The 19,677-nt window shown below is 35.1% G+C and overlaps 1 protein-coding gene across 1 annotated transcript in view; it reads left to right on the top strand.

Moving 5' to 3' along the window:
- The window catches only part of LOC145663668 (uncharacterized), a 1,076,255-nt gene that overhangs the window by 939,667 nt on the left and 116,911 nt on the right, over positions 1-19,677 (top strand). The window contains exon 5 of the mRNA XM_081729765.1: positions 13,135-13,288. Coding sequence (XP_081585891.1) covers positions 13,135-13,288 — 154 coding nt within the window. The remainder of the gene's footprint in view (positions 1-13,134; positions 13,289-19,677) is intronic.

Here is a 19,677-nt window from a genome sequence, read left to right as displayed (position 1 = left end):
AGAACATAAAAAACCCGTGTTCGTTTATTTTTGCGTATTGTTCATACACAAAATTATGTTGCAATTCTCCATATCCTTTACAAATATCTGACATACTGTTACTAGCACTTTTGATATTTTGTGATCAAAGTTTGGAAGGGTTCGTCCCCCACCCAACCGTTTTTTCAAGGAAAATTCAAAACCCTTTTATGTCATTATACATCTACAATTTCTGTTCACAATATCGTTTACCTCGGTTCACTTCTTTTTGCCTTCTGAGAGTCAACTTTCAAAATTTTGGGTTGGGGCTTTTCCCCCCTAAAACCGTTATTCCGCAGAAAATAAAAAAGCGTATTCGTTTGTTATTTTCGTATTGTCCATACGTAAAGTTTCGCTGCAATTCTTCATGTCCTTAACACACATCTGAAAAACTGTTACTAGCACTTTTGATTTTTTCTGATCAAAGGTTTGGATGGTTCGGTGCCCCACTAGGGTGCAGCGTTTTACCACTTTTTTTTCGGAACGAAATGTAATACTTGGCAAAAGTGGCCAACCCACGTGGACATTGTTTGATTTGTTTTGAAATCGAATAATATCTCCTGTGAGAACTATTGCCTTAAAGTTTCAAAATTTCACCGAAAATTACAAAAAATACCAAAGTTCTTCATGAATTTTAGTTATGTTAAAGTTAACATTTTTTGGTTAAATACATGTCAGTTGCCTAGAAAACTGACATTCAAGTATAAAAATGTCAGTTGTGTGCCCTTGGGGGGGATAGGGATGCCTCCTCTGGGGCCAGAAAAGAGGGCAAATTCAGTACATTTAAGCGGTTGTGCAGGTCCTCGCTCACCTGGTCATATAGCCTGTTCCAGAGTCTACCACGTGAAGGTGGCTGCACCTAGGGCTCCCGCGCCAGCCCTACCCAACCAACCAACCATATATAGAGACGGATGAACTATACAATTCGTCACTGTCAGGAAAAATTGTCACAAATTTGGACTTTGATTGCAATTTAGACACAGCTTGCCTAGAAAGTAAGGTTGACCTGATCATCCCATCCCTAGCATCACTGCCACATACTCGAGAGGTTGCTTCAGTGACTAATTTCACTATCCGTTCTACTGCCATCGTGTGGCATGGATAGACGGTGGAGGACTATTCTGGCACATTGTTGTCAGAAAGTGAAAGTTTGTCCATGAGCTATTTGTTTGGTACCGTCCTTAGAACTGGCGGTACAGATATTGAAACATCAGTGCTTTCCCAAAAAATCATTTTAGTTTAATCTTTCGCCTCAAAATTCAGTCTGGGAATGATGTTATATCAAATAGTGTTACGAAGACTCTCTGCTTTGTGTTTTCGAGCACTAAGAATGTTATGTAATGCATCTTGCTGGACGGCAAATAGAACATCAGTCATCATGGCGAAAAGAACATTCTCTGGGAGTGCGAGAAATTCATTCGTCTGAATAGATAAACGGATTACAGCCTGGTATTCGTTTGGTATCTAGACCTATAAATAGTCTCAAAGACGTGACGAGGACTATTAGCAATGGAAGACTTGAGATAAGTATCTCAGGTCTTTACTGAGTTTTCTGAGCTCTTCTGACTATGATGAGGTAAGTCACATTTTATTGGTTTGAATGACACCACTGGAAGCTTTTCACAGTCAGATAGTTTTGAACCTATGGGACCTGTGTAAGAATATGGGCTTGAATTAGCGCCAATATGCGTGAAGAGGGCTCGGAAAGGCAGTTCGTTAAAATGTAAGAGACAAATAGCCTGTTAGTTCCTTTAATTTTCGACGAATACCTCCCTTCTAACCAGTGTTAGTGTTTGTTCCATCACACCCAAGAACCTCAACTTCATCAAGGTCACCTTCGATTTGGTTCATGATGTACTCGAAAATAGCCGTGGTCTCGTCATGGCCAGTGCCAGAGGATGGTGTCATGTCACCGACATATTGAGAGTTAGGTTCAGCCACAAGTGATAAGTGCTCCTCTCTAACGATGCCTGCATGTGCATGTGTTTTAGTGTCTTCCCTTTGACCATCAAAGTATAGGCTTTTAATGGGATCATCATTTCAAGAACTTTCTTTTAAATTCCGAGCAATTTTAAGTTTCGCACGCATTATTTTGCTCCTGTCCACAATTAAAGCAGACTTATGTTGCTAGATTGTTAAGAAATTATAATTCCAGCCTTTAAAGCTGCCTGAAGCACAGTTGATGTTATATGTGCCGCAGACCTTTCGCTTATATTATATCTCTGAGCAATCATAACAGTTTCAGTCAAATCTAGCTTCGGTTTAGATGTTCTGTCTCTGGGTTTGGTCTCTTCCTCAGAAGAGTTTTCCTCTGCTTTCTCTTCAAGGTCTGCTTCATTGTCACTGAAGTCATTTTTGTGATATAATAAATAATATTGACTTTTAAAAAAGAAATACAACATTTTCTGTGAAAATAGTAATTAGCAAACTATTATCTGTAACGGCCAATTCATATAAGCTGAAGGCAACAGTAACCAAATATAGCGCTTGAGAAATGGCGCCCAATTTGAAGCGTATCGGGCTCGTTCCTGATAGTGACGCTGAGTTACGCAGATCGGGACAGGAGAAGGGCGTTGCAGTATTGTGAGGTGGAGGGGTGGAACTGCCATGGTGAAAAATAACAATGCTCTGCTACCACTATGAACCACCAGTAGAAGGAAAAAGCAAGGACGAAAATAGCTGTAGAAACGCTTAATTGTACTGAATTTGCCCCCTTTGCCGGTCCCAGAGGAGGCACCCCTATCCTACCGCAGGGCATATAACTGGCATTTTGAGATTTGAATGTCATTTTTCATAGCATCTGACACATATAAATCCAAAAACATGTTTACTTTAACATAACTAAAAATAATGAACAATTTTGGTATTTTTTGTAATTTTCAGTGAAATTTTGAAACTTTGAGGCAATAGTTCTCACAGAAGATATTATCCGATTTTTAAAAAAATCTATACCTGTAATGTCCATGTGGGTTGGCCACTTTTGCCAGGTATTACATTTTGTTCCGAAAAAAAAAAGTGGCAAAACGACCAACCCTAGTGCCCCACCCAATCGTTTTCTGAAGGAAAATACGAAACCCATATAATTATTTCACGTCTACAATGTCTGTGCAAAATTACATACAATTTTGGTTCACTTTCTCTTAGCATTCAGCAACACATTTCAAAATTTTGGGGTGTTTTTTTTTGCAACCTAAAAACCATTTCTCCGCAGAAAATAAAAAAAACTGTATGCGTTTATATTTGGCGTCTTGTCGATACACAATGTTATGTTGCAATTCTTCATGTCCTTTACACACACATCTGACGTGCTGTTGCTAGTACTTTCGATATTTCGTGACCAAAGGTTTAGAGGGGACTTTGCCCTACCCAACCCTTTTTTGCATTAGTATACGAAAGCCGTTTTTTGTCATTTTACTTCTACAATATCTGTGCACAACTTCATTCACTTTGGTTCATTTCTTTCTGCTTTTCGGGCGTCAACACTCAAAATTTTAGGTAGGGGCTTTTGCCCCCGAAAACCTTTTTTCTTTGAGAAAATAGAAAACAGTATGTGTTTATTTTTTGCGTATTATCCATACACAAAGTTTCGTTGCAAGTCTTCATGTGCTTTACACAAATCTGACATACTGTTACTAGCACTTTCGATATTTCGTGATCAAAGGTTTGGAGGGGTCTTTGCCCCACCCAACCCTTTTTTGCAGGAGTATACGAAAGCCGTTTTTTGTCATTTTACTTCTACAATATCTGTGCACAATTTAATTCACTTTGGTTAACTTGTTTTTGCCTTTCGGGTGTCATCTTTCAAAATTTTGTGTTGGGGATCTTGCCCCCTAAAATATTTTTTCCGCAGAACATAAAAAACCCGTGTTCGTTTATTTTTGCGTATTGTTCATACACAAAATTATGTTGCAATTCTCCATATCCTTTACAAATATCTGACATACTGTTACTAGCACTTTTGATATTTTGTGATCAAAGTTTGGAAGGGTTCGTCCCCCACCCAACCGTTTTTTCAAGGAAAATTCAAAACCCTTTTATGTCATTATACATCTACAATTTCTGTTCACAATATCGTTTACCTCGGTTCACTTCTTTTTGCCTTCTGAGAGTCAACTTTCAAAATTTTGGGTTGGGGCTTTTCCCCCCTAAAACCGTTATTCCGCAGAAAATAAAAAAGCGTATTCGTTTGTTATTTTCGTATTGTCCATACGTAAAGTTTCGCTGCAATTCTTTATGTTCTTTACACACATCTGACATCATGTTACCAGTACTTTTGATGTTTCGTGATCAAATGTTTGGAGGGGCCCATGCCCCACCCAACCGTTTGTCATTAAAATACGAAACCCGTATTCCTTCATTTTACGTCTGCAATATCTGTGCACAATTTCACTCATTTCGTTTCAGTTGTTCTTGCCTTTCGGGTGTCAGCTTTGAAAATTTTGGGATTGTGTTTTATATTAAACTTTTACATTATGTATTTTTCTTTTTTATGAAATTCTTCTTCCGGCTGGAAAGATGGAAATGGTTTTCTCTGATATCTGTTTCTTGCCATTCATCTTGTTTGAACTGCTTAAGTAAGATCATTTTCTAACTTTTGATGTCATCCAACTCCGTCACAATAATAAAGTTGTCATTCTTAACAATTTGTTTTATTCTCTTATTTGCAGTTTGCCACATTGATATATTTGTTACAAAATTGAGGTTTGGTCCAACGCCTTTCGAATTCGCAACCAACCGAAGCGCCGAGCTTTTTGGGTTGCCTGCTATTGCAGGAAAAGGAAAATTGCAGGTGGTAATGCACTTTTGGAGTCGTGTATACATAACTATATTATACTATTTCAGGGTCCCTGCTAGCACCTTACAGTATGTTCAACAATAAGCCAGCAGTACTATTACGCCCTTCTTAGGGACCAATAACATGGACTACGGAAATGCATGCTTTTGAGGAGCATCGAGTGAATGTTAGCGTGTTGGAAGGTCAGGTGCAGAGTGTGATGCCGATAATTATACCTTTTTATTAGCGCTAGTGACTTTTACGAAGCTCTGAAAGAGGCATAATATCACTACTAGTTTATTCCTATCGAATGAAAAAAAACAGTTACTACTTTTCTGGAATACCGAATACATTTCAGCCAATAGTAGACTGTCCGAACTATCGAATGAATTCAATCATCAGGCAAAGGAATCATGAAGGGAAAATTGACTGTCAAAACTATTGAATGAATTATATTCAATCTCAAGCAATGGAGACATAAAGGAAAAAGTTACAGCGTACGTATCTTCATGTGACAAGGTTATCATAAAGGGGACGGGGTGGATCTACTTCAAATTCCAATTTGAGGCGTATTTCACTCCGGAAAAAGATACTCCGGTTTAAGGAAGAGTTCATTTATCTACGACGGGAAATTATCTGTCAGTTGATCTCAACTAAATTTAGTAATTTCAAGCGCGCTATAGTTATGGTAAAACAGAGCAAGCGAGGAATCTGACGGAGCCAAGGGATGGCCTGGGGGCCCAGGCCCCCTTGCTCAAAATCTTGGCCCCACTAGTGGCCCCCTCACACAGAGTGATACTGCTATAGGTCGACAAACGGTGAGTTGATAGTGGCCATAAGTGAAACTACTACCAAAATATCTCTCGACAACAGAGTTACCAATTGCAGAATACCGTATGTCGCAATAGTCTGCGTTCCGAGCAAAAATCTCCAGGCTCGTTTTTGTTTGTAGTACAGCAAGATATAATTAATCGAAATATGTAAGGTGCATGCATTGACCTCACCATAGGAACGTTTCTTTTAACCTCTGTTCCTTATCTGGTTATCTTCTTTGTTTTCAACAAAGAACCAAAGAAGCAAAATCAGTCGGCATTCTCATTCGCTTCGATGTTGAAAGTCCTACTAAAATAAGAGATGCTTACTTACAAATAGTGTGCACTGCAGTAAAACTTTGCACTTGTGTTGGACGAAAGAAGTAATTAATTTTTATCGATTATGGTGACAGAACAAATGCATCCATTAAACACTTTGGTATTATTATTATTTTTATCAAATAATATCGAGCTGTCTTGTTTAATATATAGTAAAAGAAGATAGCAGAAGTTTTTATTATTTCTGTCATTCTCTCTGTTGTTCATATCCCAATCGTTCGAGAAAATTAAAATACCAAATACTACCAACAACTGTTATTTGCTACTGATACTGGTTCTCCTACTCGACTACCTTCTGGTCTTGTTTCTAGTACGTCTACTTTCCTAACGCTCTTGGCCGTGGCAACTAAGCAGAAACCTTCTGCTGCGATGTTAGTAAGCGATACTAGCGATCTCCAAGGAAAACGAAGTCAGCGCTTGATGGACCTATATTACTAACTAAAGCCTGTGGAAATGATTCTAACAAAAATCAACGATTCTTTATAAATAAATCGTTCAGAAATATTTTCTTTTAAACGATTTTAACTATAGCTTAATCCTAACACTGCCACTACTTGAGGAATTATGAAATTTATCACAAAAGCAGTGTTACAATCTCCTGATTACTAATCATCAGACAAGATACCGAGATGATACAATTTGGTCGCGGCAGTACTGCTATTTTGTGTAAAAGTGATAGTTACTCCCATGACCAGATTGTATCATCCTGTTATCTGATATTTAGTAATCAGAGATATATGAGGAGTTTGTGGGACTGGTCCATAGATATTCCATTCAGTAAGTTCAGCCAATAAATATCCATTTTCATCAAAGATTTATATATTAGTTCTCCTTCAAAATATGCATTTCTGAGAAAATTACATTCTGGGAATTATGCGGAACAGTAAATAAGTGGTGACATGAATTTTCAACCGGATATAGGCCCCTTCTTCAAATCTAATCTCAAAACTTACAATATTAATTTAGCATTGACTACAGGATAGTAGCGTTATTTTAACTACATATGAATTTATTCTAAGGGTTTGAAACATTCGAGACTCAGAGGACAGAAATAGGGGAAATGAGTAAATAGGGCCACCATAATTTCCCTAGTGACACCCAGGAAGAATCTTGGTAATGTCATCAGTTGAAATATTTATTCACGAGGGATCGATCACACTATCTTCCGAATCTTAAGCTGATGTTCTACCGCTGAGCTTTAACCATTTGGTGTGGGTGTGAAGTGTTTGTGTACTTGAATTCACGTCAAATTCTAAAAACTATTGAAGGTAAACAAACGAAAGAAAGATAAAGGCCACGTATACTTCTTTTGCTGTGAGGAGACCCGATTTAAATGTCTCTTCTAACACTTGATATTAGGGAAAGAAAAACACATTTCCTTTTTTTTTTTTTTTTTTTGCTTTATTTTAACAAAATAAAGGCACATTCATTACTCAGTTTTAAAGCTCAAGGGTAAAAGTAACCAAAAATAATTGAGCTACGGCCAGACCAAAAGAATATGCCGCAACCGGGGCAGTTGCCCCGGGCGCCAGTAAACTAATCTGTGTGTTTATTAGTTCAGTTAATGAGTTGATTTTTAGTTTAGCGTCCCTTTCGGCAACGAGGCTGTATGAGACGTGGACTTACTGATTAACGTGGAATCCGAACCACATGAGTTCCCGCCGGAGTGTCTATTAGTGTAGATGTAGATGAAAGGGAATACTAATCACAAAATTTGCCCTGGGCACCAAATGTCTAGTTTCGTCACTGATTAGCTACCATATTTTTGGAGCATGAAATCGGGACATTTTTCTGAAATATTAAAATACATGATAATTATGGCCAGTTTACTTTAAAATGAAACTTAAACTTCAAGAGCAAGGCTTATAATTTAAAGTGGGCTGGAATGGCAAATCAGTGTCCTGTTAGAGTTCAGTTTCTGTTTCTCTGCGGCGTTTGTCTCGTAAGCATTTTTGTCCTTGTACATCACTTTTTACTTTATTATTATTATTATTATTATTATTATTATTATTATTATTATAATAATAATAATACAGTTTATCTACCAGACAACTGTTTATATTATTATGCGGTAATAAACAAAACCTTGTAACTTGTGATATTTATTTACTTCCATTATTTCATCCGGCAAATTAATGTGATCTGTACGAGAGTGAATGTCTCCGGGTTGGTAAAATTTGAGATGACTGCTCCAATGCTGTAACTTTGAGCTTCGCCTTATCTCAAGTAGATGCAGACATGTCGGAAGGTTTGATTCTTGTAGACTCACTAGTTCAAACTCTGTCGAAGATGAGGTCTGGAGAATAGAACTCTCAACGAACAACATTCGGTCAAATTTAGCAAGAATATTTGTGGATATGTAAAAGAGAAAAAAAATGGTCTTGAAATTCCAGAGCAAGAATTAGATAGAATAGAGGAGTTCCTCGTGGAAACGTACTAGAAATTCACCATGGAAATTCAGTTTGGATTAATATCTTCCATCATTGGAGGCAGAAAACGATTTTTTAAAAGATAATATACTAAGAGACATTTTCCTGCCTACTGTTGATAAGACAATCACTGAGACGAAAAAACGCTTTGGATCATGTAGCAAAATCATTAGATAAATCACTACTCCGCATCCAAAAGATGAAAACATTCTTAATTACAACATTGTGGAATCTATGACCCAGTATTATGGAAGTTATTCGGAAATATTCAAATGTGAATTCAAAATCATCCCAAACAACAATTAAGTTGTATGAAGACGAGAGAAAACCAAAGTTGATTTCTTTATGAATTTCGTTTATCTTTGCGTCTACAAAAACGCATTCCTAGAAACCTACAAGCTAGATATCATCTCTGTGACTGCATCAGTTTCTAGTGCTACATATGAAAGGTCATTCCCATGTTTGAAAAGATTAAAGACATATATGCAATTCAATGACTAATGATAGGTTGAAAAACTTAGGATTGCTTTATATTGAAGAAAATGGCTAAATCGTTAGATCTTGAAGAAATTGTTGATAAGTTTGCTCCTGCCCACAAGAATAGAAAGATCCTCTTTTAAGTAGAAGCATGAACCTGTAAGTTATTTTCTTTACCTGTAAAAGTGTGTTTCTCTACTTCCACTTAAATCAACCAGCCACATATATTTTAAATGCAGCGATTAAATAATTACTTACTTATATTAGAAATCAATAGTATTCATGTATCCTAGTTGTTTGAGGTAGTAAATTCTTACATTTTCACCTTAAAGAGTAAAATCGGAAACAACAAAGATGAAAACGTTCACTTTCCACACATACACCCCCACCCCGTGTGTGTGTGTGTGTGTGTGTGTGGTGTGTGTGTGTGTGTGTGTGTGTGTGTGTGTGTGTGTGTGTGTGTGTGTGTGTGTGTGTGTGTGTGTGTGTGTGTGTGTGTGTGTGTGTGTGTGTGTGTGTGTGTGAATAAAATTTTTCATTCATTGGAGATGGCCCCCTCAAAATTTTCTTGGGCCCTTCTTCCCCCCCTGAAAAAATCTAGCTACGCTACTGTAAAGAAGATTCAAAGGTCTACTGAAAAGCATCAATGAATAGTACTGCATAACGGTGAGAATTCTCCGCCCCAAATATTTATAACTATTCGAAATTTGTAATCCCTTCCAAGGTGGTAGAGAGGCCTGGAATTGGTTTGTGACAAAACAAGATAACTAGCTTAGAAAACTTTGTTCAATTTAGCGTTCTTACAAGGGTGATTAGAGTTTCAGAGGCAGCTTGTGAGGGAAGTCACATTGATAAATGGAGAGTTCGTGGGAAAACAATGATAACCTACATTTTAAGCCAAGTGAGTTAGTTACAGAAAAACAATGATAACACTCATATGACCTGAATTGCGGAAACAATTCAAAATAGAAAAAAATAGCCTACTGAATATGCTGTTGTGAACTCTTTCGACAATTCATCTTACATAAGTGTTATTGTTTTTCTGGGACTAACTCACTTGGTTTTAAAATGAGGGTTATTATTGTTTTCGCCAGAACTCTCCAAAAATTAAAGTTTTTCTCGCTTCAAACTAAAAGAAGAACCGTTTGTTAATGTACTTATTGCTATACAAAATAATTCATTTGTTAGATAACCTTTATTCCCTTAGTTTGAAGTCATAAACAATTTTTTACCAGTGTCATTTCTTTCACGAGCCGCGTATAGCACTGTATTAATGGTTAAACCTTGTTAAGGACTCTACTGAAATAATATCAAATGGAAAATAATATTATTGCTATTTTTATAGACCATCGAATAAATTTATATTCCACTTAAAATAAAGAGACGCCTCACAGAATAAACAGTCGCCAAGTAATCTTTGCCTTCTCAATATGTGCGTTTTTCTTTGACTCATTTTAATCAATAGCTTTTTATTATACATTTTTGGTTAACTGAAGGACGAATATTTCATTTGCTATAATGAGATAATTCAATAAAATATTTAACTTCCTTACTTGAACCGTCTTTGGTATATTGGCATTACAAAACAAATGGTAGAGTAAGGAGATCGGCTATATAGTAACACACAGAGAATCAAATAACCGTATTGTCAGCAGGGAAGCATATAAGAACACTACTACTGAATACCCATGTGGTTCGGATTCCACGTTAATCAGTAGGTCCACGTCTCATATAGCCTCGCTGCTGAACGGGACGTAAAACTCAAAATCACCTCACCTCACTACTACTGAATAAATATAAAAATCTATCGGGCAAATGAATGAAACTATCTACACGCCACTATCGAATATTTATTCAATAGGAAAAAGTATTCGCTAGTGCCCATCACTACTCGTAGTTCTGAAGAAGCGTGTAGACAATGTGGAGTATACAGGCAAAGAATTAAGATCAAAGAGCAAGTATTGCCAACTAATTGGAGCTGTTATGTGAGAAAAAGATGGTAAAAATAATTTGTACGTTTTCATATTCTTCCAAAAATAATTTTATGGATAAAGTTAGCGTACTACTTTCTCAATTCTCAAAAACTCGAATGTGTCTAACCGAGTGGTGTGAGGCCGTGAATGGTGAGTGCAAGACGAAGTCGTGTGTTCGATTTCCGTTTGCTACAGAAAAAATGTTTGTATATCAAGATTTGCATTAACTACTATTGTTGTGTTCCTTCTGATTTTCTCGTATACTCTACAGAGCTTGCTCGTATTTATCGTACACGTCTTTGATTAGAAAGATTCAGGCTTGACTCCTAATGGGAGTTCGTGTGTTTTGGTCCCGCTTTAAGCTGCGGGTATATTTCTCACATAACCTTGGTGCTGAGAAGAGTGTTTAACTTCAAACTAACAACCAACTTATTCATCCTACAACGTACAAACATGAGACGTTAATTATAGTAAAAAAATGTGTAACTAAAATGTTAATAATATCCTTCTTCATCATCCTTTCAATATTAATACTTCTTTATCATCTTCCTTTGCGGATGCTTACTATGTGATAAACATATGTAGGTATAACTAAAGTTGAATAAGAATTAGATTCATAAAGCAAAAATGTAGTAATTCTTTACATTTTAAAGTGTTTTATGTGGCATTGTTATGGTAAAGCCATGAATTAACTGATACTTAACCACATCAGTTTTGTAGAATTAAGGAAAAGGAAAATAAAAGTTAAAATGAAAATTGTTGAGGTATTCAGATATTGAGAACTTTAGGTGTACATCCACTTTAAAAGACTTCCTGCTCTTAAAATTGTTTTGTTACTTGATTTTTAGTTCTCTAGTAAATGGTTGTCACAATAAAAGAATGATGATATTGCTATTTGCAAGATGCTTCAAACTTACGTCTTAGTTGTCTTAAAGCTCGCTCAATACTTCTGATCCTTAATAACCCCTCTTCTAGGTATGACATTGATTTAAAAGCATTCTTCTTGCACAATCTATATATTTTATATTTAATTTTTTTGTTGTTAATTGAACTAAAGTCCCGTCCATACTGTAATATCATTTTACTATCAATTACGAGGCTTTTCAATAAGCAAAATGTTTTAAATAGCCTGTTTAAAAGCATGATTGGGTGTATGAGAAGAAATAATTAAGGACTAGTTTCAATAAAAATCAAGATTCTTAGTACGGTAAATAAATCACAAAGTACTTGGAATTCTATGTAAGCAAGACAATGGTATTGTTACATTTTATAATTCTACACAGTAGATTTCTCCATGGCTGAAGAGAATTCTGGGAAAGATATTTTAAATATTAGTTGTTTTCCTAATGTGTCATCTCTGTCTGATTCGAAATGTGAGGTATGTTTTTCGGAATACTTTCTGCTCCTTCTGGATACAAAAACCACAGAAAGAGTTATAGAGAATGCTTTCAGTGATTGACACTGATGTAGAGCCTACCTGAATAAAGAAATACTAGGTATGTTGGAAATGCATGTAAAAGTAAACATATAAACTCTCTTGTGGTTGTCGAGTTGGCGTTCGCGCCTAGGACTGACGGAACCCGGGCTGGATTCTGGGTAGGAGCTTAAGTGATTGGATCCTACACTAAGCTGTAGTCCTATGTTTTATGTAGCCTCGGTGCTGAACAGGATGCTGAATTTCAAATCAACCAACCAACCATCCAAGTGAAAATAGAGGGCCTTGGATGTTGATTGGCAGAGCGTTTACTTCTGGTTTCTGGTTCGATCCCAACTCCTGTCGAGTAGGCTTTGTAGTGGAAAGAGATGGCGTGTATGGATTCTCTCGGCGTTCGGTTGTCTCTCACCTTCTTCATTACACCATTTATCCATTATCATCATCACCTTGCTTCGCATTTATCTTCATCATTTGATTTAGCATCGGTGCATAAACGTTGCAGTTAAAGTGAAAGCAATAGTAAAATTGATTAATATTTTCGGGCTCGAGTTCACAGTTTCAGGCTCAAAGCAATTATTTCCACCAAACCATTAATTAATATACTTTATACAAAGTACGGAGCGATACGCGTAGTCATATTTTATATAGTTGTTATATTCATAATCACTTGGAATTTGAAAAACACTGTAGCTCAGTAAAATATGCTAGAAAGGAAGAAAAGTATAAATAATAAAAATGCTCTTAAACTACAGAATAGGAGCTCGATACTAGTTTTTCTATATTAATGTTCTATTTCGCGAAATTTAGAGTAGATCAATTTGCTTAAACACTGCGCGTGTACTTATTTTAATTTTTCTTCTTTCTCTTTTTTTTTCAGAATGAGCCCTTTCTTTTCATTCCATGGCTTCTGTTTACAGTGAAGAACCTTATAGTAGTGCAGGGTCCATCTGTTGTTTTTATGGGTCTATGCACCATCGAATTACAAGGCCTTAAGTCATGTGGCGCCGTATTTGTGTGCACCTTTCTATTCGGTTAGTGAAAGCTTCCACTCTATTCTATCACACTCTCATATTTCAAAATAATCATAAAAACTGATACCGATCTGTCAAGTTGCAGGAATCGTTTCAGTTCTTAAATTATAAATTTAGCTTGATCATAATACTTACTTTTATACACTGTATACAAGTAAGTATTTTGTATACACTTTATAGAAATTTACCTTATGTGCTAATAATATTGTAGAACATGTCAATACAATCCTCTTAAAAATGGATAAGGAACTTTTAAAAGTCTTGATCTAAAAATTGAGTGCTTATACGTTTCTACGCTTGAACCCTCAATTTTCAGATCAAGACTTTTAAAAACTTTTACCTATTTTGTAAACAGATTAAGTTGACAATTGATTGTCGTTTCTTAATATTTGGAGTTTCGATCATAAATGTTGAAGAACAATATTCTATTGTCAGCGCAAGCCACAAGCAAAATGAGTAAATAAAAATATTTAAAGTTCTGTATCTGAAAATTGATAATTAGGACTTGTTTCCTCTTTCCCAAACACTCACTCACACACACACACACACACACACACACACACACACACTATATATATATATATATATATATATATATATATATATATATATATATAAGTACTACCACTAGTACTTATGTGCTAATAATATTGTAGAACATGTCAATACAATCCTCTTAAAAATGGATAAGGAACTTTTAAAAGTCTTGATCTAAAAATTGAGTGCTTATACGTTTCTACGCTTGAACCCTCAATTTTCAGATCAAGACTTTTAAAAACTTTTACCTATTTTGTAAACAGATTAAGTTGACAATTGATTGTCGTTTCTTAATATTTGGAGTTTCGATCATAAATGTTGAAGAACAATATTCTATTGTCAGCGCAAGCCACAAGCAAAATGAGTAAATAAAAATATTTAAAGTTCTGTATCTGAAAATTGATAATTAGGACTTGTTTCCTCTTTCCCAAACACTCACTCACACACACACACACACACACACACACACATATATATATATATATATATATATATATATATATATATATATATATATATATATATATATATATATATATATAATTATTATTATTATTATTATTATTATTATTCCTTATTTTTCAACTTTGAAGTTCCTTAGAGTCTCATTCCCTAAAATGATTCTATATTAAACCAAAATAACTCATGAGGAAATAAGTTCAGTTAAATAATGCTAAATGGTGCCTCAAGTTACCTCAAATTTTGAATGCATCTGCAGCATATAATTTGAGGTAAATGTGCCTTGTAAGTTTGAAATGCTTATACTGTGTGATACTATATCTTGGATACAAGTAATGGAGATAGAACCTCATCTAGCATATTACTGTATAGCACTATCATCATGGCCACCTTGAAGTCCGTAATCTTGGATTCGGATCCAAACTTTTAATACAAATAGCTCATGTGACTATATTTATAACAGCTTTTTCCTACAGAGTATCTTTTGGGATAGAGTATCTCTAATCATTTAATAGTTATTACCTTCATATTACCTGTCTATTAACTTACAATTGTCTTTCAAATTAAAAATGCACCTTCTTACCCATATTGCATATTGTAAAAGCATTCAAATCTTTAAGTCAATTTAGCACCATTTTATATTATTGAATTAAGCTAACTTTTCTCATGGTTACTTTCGTCTCATATAAACCTATTAGGGGATGAGGCTCAAAGAATCTCGGAAAGTAAGGACCACCCCAATATATATATATATATATATATATATATATATATATATATATATATATATATATATATATATATATATATATATATATATAGTGGCCCATTTTAATCTTTCTATGGAAATATCTCAAAAACGGTTGAGCATAAATGAGCCGAACTAAAACACAAGTTGGAAATGTCATAGGGGAGATTGAATGGTGTTATCGCGGTGACTCCCAGGGCACCCTTCATGGAGGCCTAGGGCTCAAGATTAACATTTTAAATGGAAGCGTGGCTCGAGTGATACCTCGTTCGATAGATCTCAAACAGTAAACAGCGTTGTGGTAAAAAAAATTTTCCTTGCGCCTTTGATAGAATAAAACAGAAATAATATTGCACCAAGAGGAGCAGTAGATACATTAATTATTCCTTTTGTCGCCCTTGATTGTATAGGGCAACTTCGATAGAACAAAAAGGGATATAACATTGCACCAAGGGCGCAGTAGATACATTAATTATTCCTTTTGTCGCCCTTGATTGTATAGGGCACCTTTGATAGAACAAAAAGGGATATAATATTGCACCAAGAGCGCTGTAGATATATTAATTATTCCTTTTGTTGCCCCTGATTGTATAGGGGAGCCTTCGATAGAACAAAAAAGAATATAATATTGCACCAAGGGCGTTGTAAATATATATTAATTATTCATTTTGTTGCCCCTGATTGGATAGGGGCGCCTTCGATAGAGCAAACAACGATGTAATATTGATACAAGGGCGCTGTAGATATGTTAATTATTCCTTTTGTCGCCCCTGATTGTATAGGGGCGCCTTCGATAGAGCAAACAACGATGTAATATTGAACCAAGTGCGCTGTAGATATATTAATTATTCCTTCTTATCGCCTCTGATTGTATAGGGGCGCCTTCGATAGAACAAAAAGGATGTAATAATAAAAATAAAAGGTAAGAGCCACCGCACTAAGCTTTGTTGCTCCAGTTCATTAAACTAAATCATATAATGCTGCTGCTATTAGTGAAACATTTTCTTCTGAAAGTTGAAGAAAATTATGAAGCCTTCTCGGCTCTAATATTAGGTATTGAAGAGTATCTGAAAGACAGTGTTTCTGGAACGGCAGTGATATTTTTTCGTCTGCCAGTTTGACTTTAAGCAACCCAAACAACACATTTCAAGATGTATAAATTTCAAGAACTTGATATGGTTATTCAAACAACGTGGGACTTATGAGATCCTAGTTGTGTCAAAAGAATGAAAATTTCTGTTTTCTTTCCTGAAGCTATATCTGAGATTAGGAATGGAAAGGCAACCGGAATAGATAACATACCAATCGAATTCATTAAAAATATAGGAGACAAGGGAAAGGGAGAATTGTTCCGACTATGCAATGAAATATATGAAACAGGAGAATGTCCAAAAGACTTTCTGAAAACGATCATGATACCGATGGCTAAGAAATCGAACCCAAAGAGATGTGAGGATTATAGAACTATTAGTCTCATATCTCATATCTCATGCATGCTCCGAATACTGAACAGAAGATTATATGAAAGAACAAATAAAGAAGTTGAGGAGGAGCAGTTCGGGTTCAGAAGAGGTAAGGGCACAAGAGATGCAATTGGATTATTAAGAGCGATCGGTGAAAGATTTATAGAAAAAGGGAAAGAGGTGTATGTTATATTTATTGATCTAGAAAAGGCTTTTGACCGCGTGAATTGGAAATTGTTGTTGGGAGTTCTAACGAAGGTAGGGTTGGAATGGAAAGATAGAAGACTCATAAGAAACTTATACATGAACCAACAAGTTGTTAGGATAGGAGAAGAACTGACGGAAGAGAGTGCAATTGGAAGGGGAGTTCGACAAGGATGCTGCCTCTCGCCAACACTATTTAATGTCTATCTAGAAGAGATAGTGAAAAAGAGTTTACATGATGATGATGGCATTTCGGTAGGAGGTAGAGTGATTAGATGCATAACATTTGCAGACGACATGGCGCTTGTTGCAGAATTTAAAAAGAAAATCAATAAAATGTTAGAAAAAATGAGAAAGGGCTTTGAAAAATATGGGATGAAAATAAATGTTAGAAAGACAATAGCCATGGTGATTGGAACGAAGGGGTCGGTGTCAAATATAAAAGTAGGAAGGGAGAAAATAGAACAAGTGAATAGTTTTCGATATCTGGGTAGTATTCTTGGTAATAACATAAAGTGCGAACGTGAAATAAAAAAGTAAGGATAGGAATGGTGAAAGAAGCCTTTAAAAGGAAGAAAAGTCTGTTTTGTGGGACCTTGAATAAAGAGTTGAGAAAAAGACTCATAAAATGCTTCGTGTGGAGTGTTGTAGTGAGTAGTATTGATTTAGTATGGTAAACATCAAAGAGATGCCGCGCCTTGATAAGAGATAGTTTATCGATTGTTTAATTAAGGATAAGGGGAGTATCGAAGGAGGTGATGCAATAGGATTAGGAAAGGGGGAAAGGTCAATTGATTGATAAAGAACATGTGATGTGTTTCACAATGATAGATGACGAAAGGAAAGGTTGAATGACCACTACAAAGGTCACAGTGGATGGTCCCTGGAAATGGCCCCCAGGACCCAAGATTGACCCCTGTATAGGGACCACGTTTTTTTTAGGAACACCCTGCCCCTGTTTATTGAATTTTAAAAAATATAAAATTATATTTATGTGGACACAGGAATTGAACTCGGGAAAATAGGAAATAACTTTATTTTATTTTATTGCATTATTTAGCCATACTTGGTGTTCGTACTAAAGACGGAGTCTTGTTCTTGTACATCCATCACCGAAGAACTTAAGACATGAACTGAGGTTTTGCGCGCTTTGAAAAACCGGATGAATTGACCTTTGTACGATTAGATAAACTTGTTGAACGACGAAACATCATGTGACTATGAGTAATTTTGACCATTGATACATGACTAAACATCATGTGATAAGTAATTTGGGGCTACAACAGTATGATTAAGTAACATGTGATTGATGACTAACCACATTGATTAGGCATAAGATGAACACGTGATAAATCTGAAAGTACTTTAAATACAAGTCCTAAGAGAGAAAATATATAAAGACACACAATGCAGTCGTATGAGAAGAAGGATTACTGCGATATTGAAGCATCATTATCTGATGCTGAAACAGAATTATATGAATCATCTTCAGATGAAGAATTTGATATTGATGAAATAGATTCATCAGTATTAACAGTTTCAGAAACCCCAGCATCATCACCATCAAGATTTTGGAGTTTAGACTGTTCTTGTAATAGTCAAAATGTGGACCGAGAATGTATAAAGAAAGCTATTGAAAAATGGAAATTTAACGACACGTTAATATGTGATGGTTGCAGAGAAGGATCGTATCATGTGTATGCGCATGATTGTATGAATTTACCCCCAAAATCATTGGAAGTCCGTGCTTGGAGTGTTATAGCAAGCCCTAGTGTTGAAGATGATGTGTTTTATTTGTACGCCAACACCCACATTATTGGAATATTAACAAGAGAAAAATTTTATGAGGCATATTTGGAATTATTAAATGATACAGACTATTTTCCGGAATTACTAGAGGTTCTATTAAGAAAAGACAGAAGGAAAAATGTATCCGAATAGTGTGAGTGTTTTATGTGTGTTATGTAGTGCTAAAAATATTAATGCGAATTGTGTATTAAAAACAATAAATGTATACTTACGTGAGAATAATCCGCTGGATTGCAAATCAAGTACTCTTCATGATATTGGATTATTTGCAGCAAAATATTTATCTCTTGATAAAACTCTTGGTGAACTTTTTGAATTGTATGAACAAGAACATAGTGAAATCTCATTTATATGCTTTATGCGTAAAACTTGTGATCTTTTAAAAAATACAGAATTTGTTGGACAAATTATACCATATTTCATTCAGCGCACAAATGAAATTTCACCTTGCGTAAATCAATACATTATTGATATTCAAGGTTTTAAAATGTCTGATAACGAATTTATTATTCGTGAGTTTTGTCTTAGCGCATGTGATGATACAGTAAATTTTCATTGCTTGGTAAAATCACCAATAGAATATAACTTATTGTCATTAGGTTGCCAAAAACAAATTGATTGGCTGACATTGAATTTACACGGATTGAACTGGGATAGTAAAACAGGATATACTGTATCATTCATACGTAACCTTGTATATCAATTATGTGCTATGAATTCAACCTTTTATTGTAAAGGTTTAGAAAAATCTCTTTGGATTAAGAGAATATTTGCATTAGATAATGTTATTGATTTAGAAACAAAACAATGTCCAGCATTAAATGATTTGTGTGGAAATACATTTAATGAATATTGTTCTTTTCACAAAAATGCTGTAAAGAAATCAGGATGTGCATATCGTAACGCACAACAGTTGAATTACTGGTGGAAATATGAAAGATCAACAGCATTAACTAATGCATTATCAAGATTGTAATGAGGATTTGTAAATTAAATGCATGAATATAGTTTAAAAATTTTTATTGTAAAAAATATATACAATAATAAAAAAATAAAAAAATTACTTGTGTTTTCTTTTTAAAATGTTGTTTACATGTTTATAAACAATATCATCATTCTTTTTTAAATTTTTGTTGTTAAAAAATTTTAAACACTTTTCAAATGATTGA

The sequence above is a fragment of the Thermobia domestica genome, chromosome 11 (assembly GCF_964235325.1).
Source record: "Thermobia domestica chromosome 11, izTheDome1.hap1.1, whole genome shotgun sequence".
NCBI lineage: Eukaryota > Metazoa > Arthropoda > Insecta > Zygentoma > Lepismatidae > Thermobia > Thermobia domestica.
This window is presented reverse-complemented; position numbering and strand designations above follow the sequence as displayed.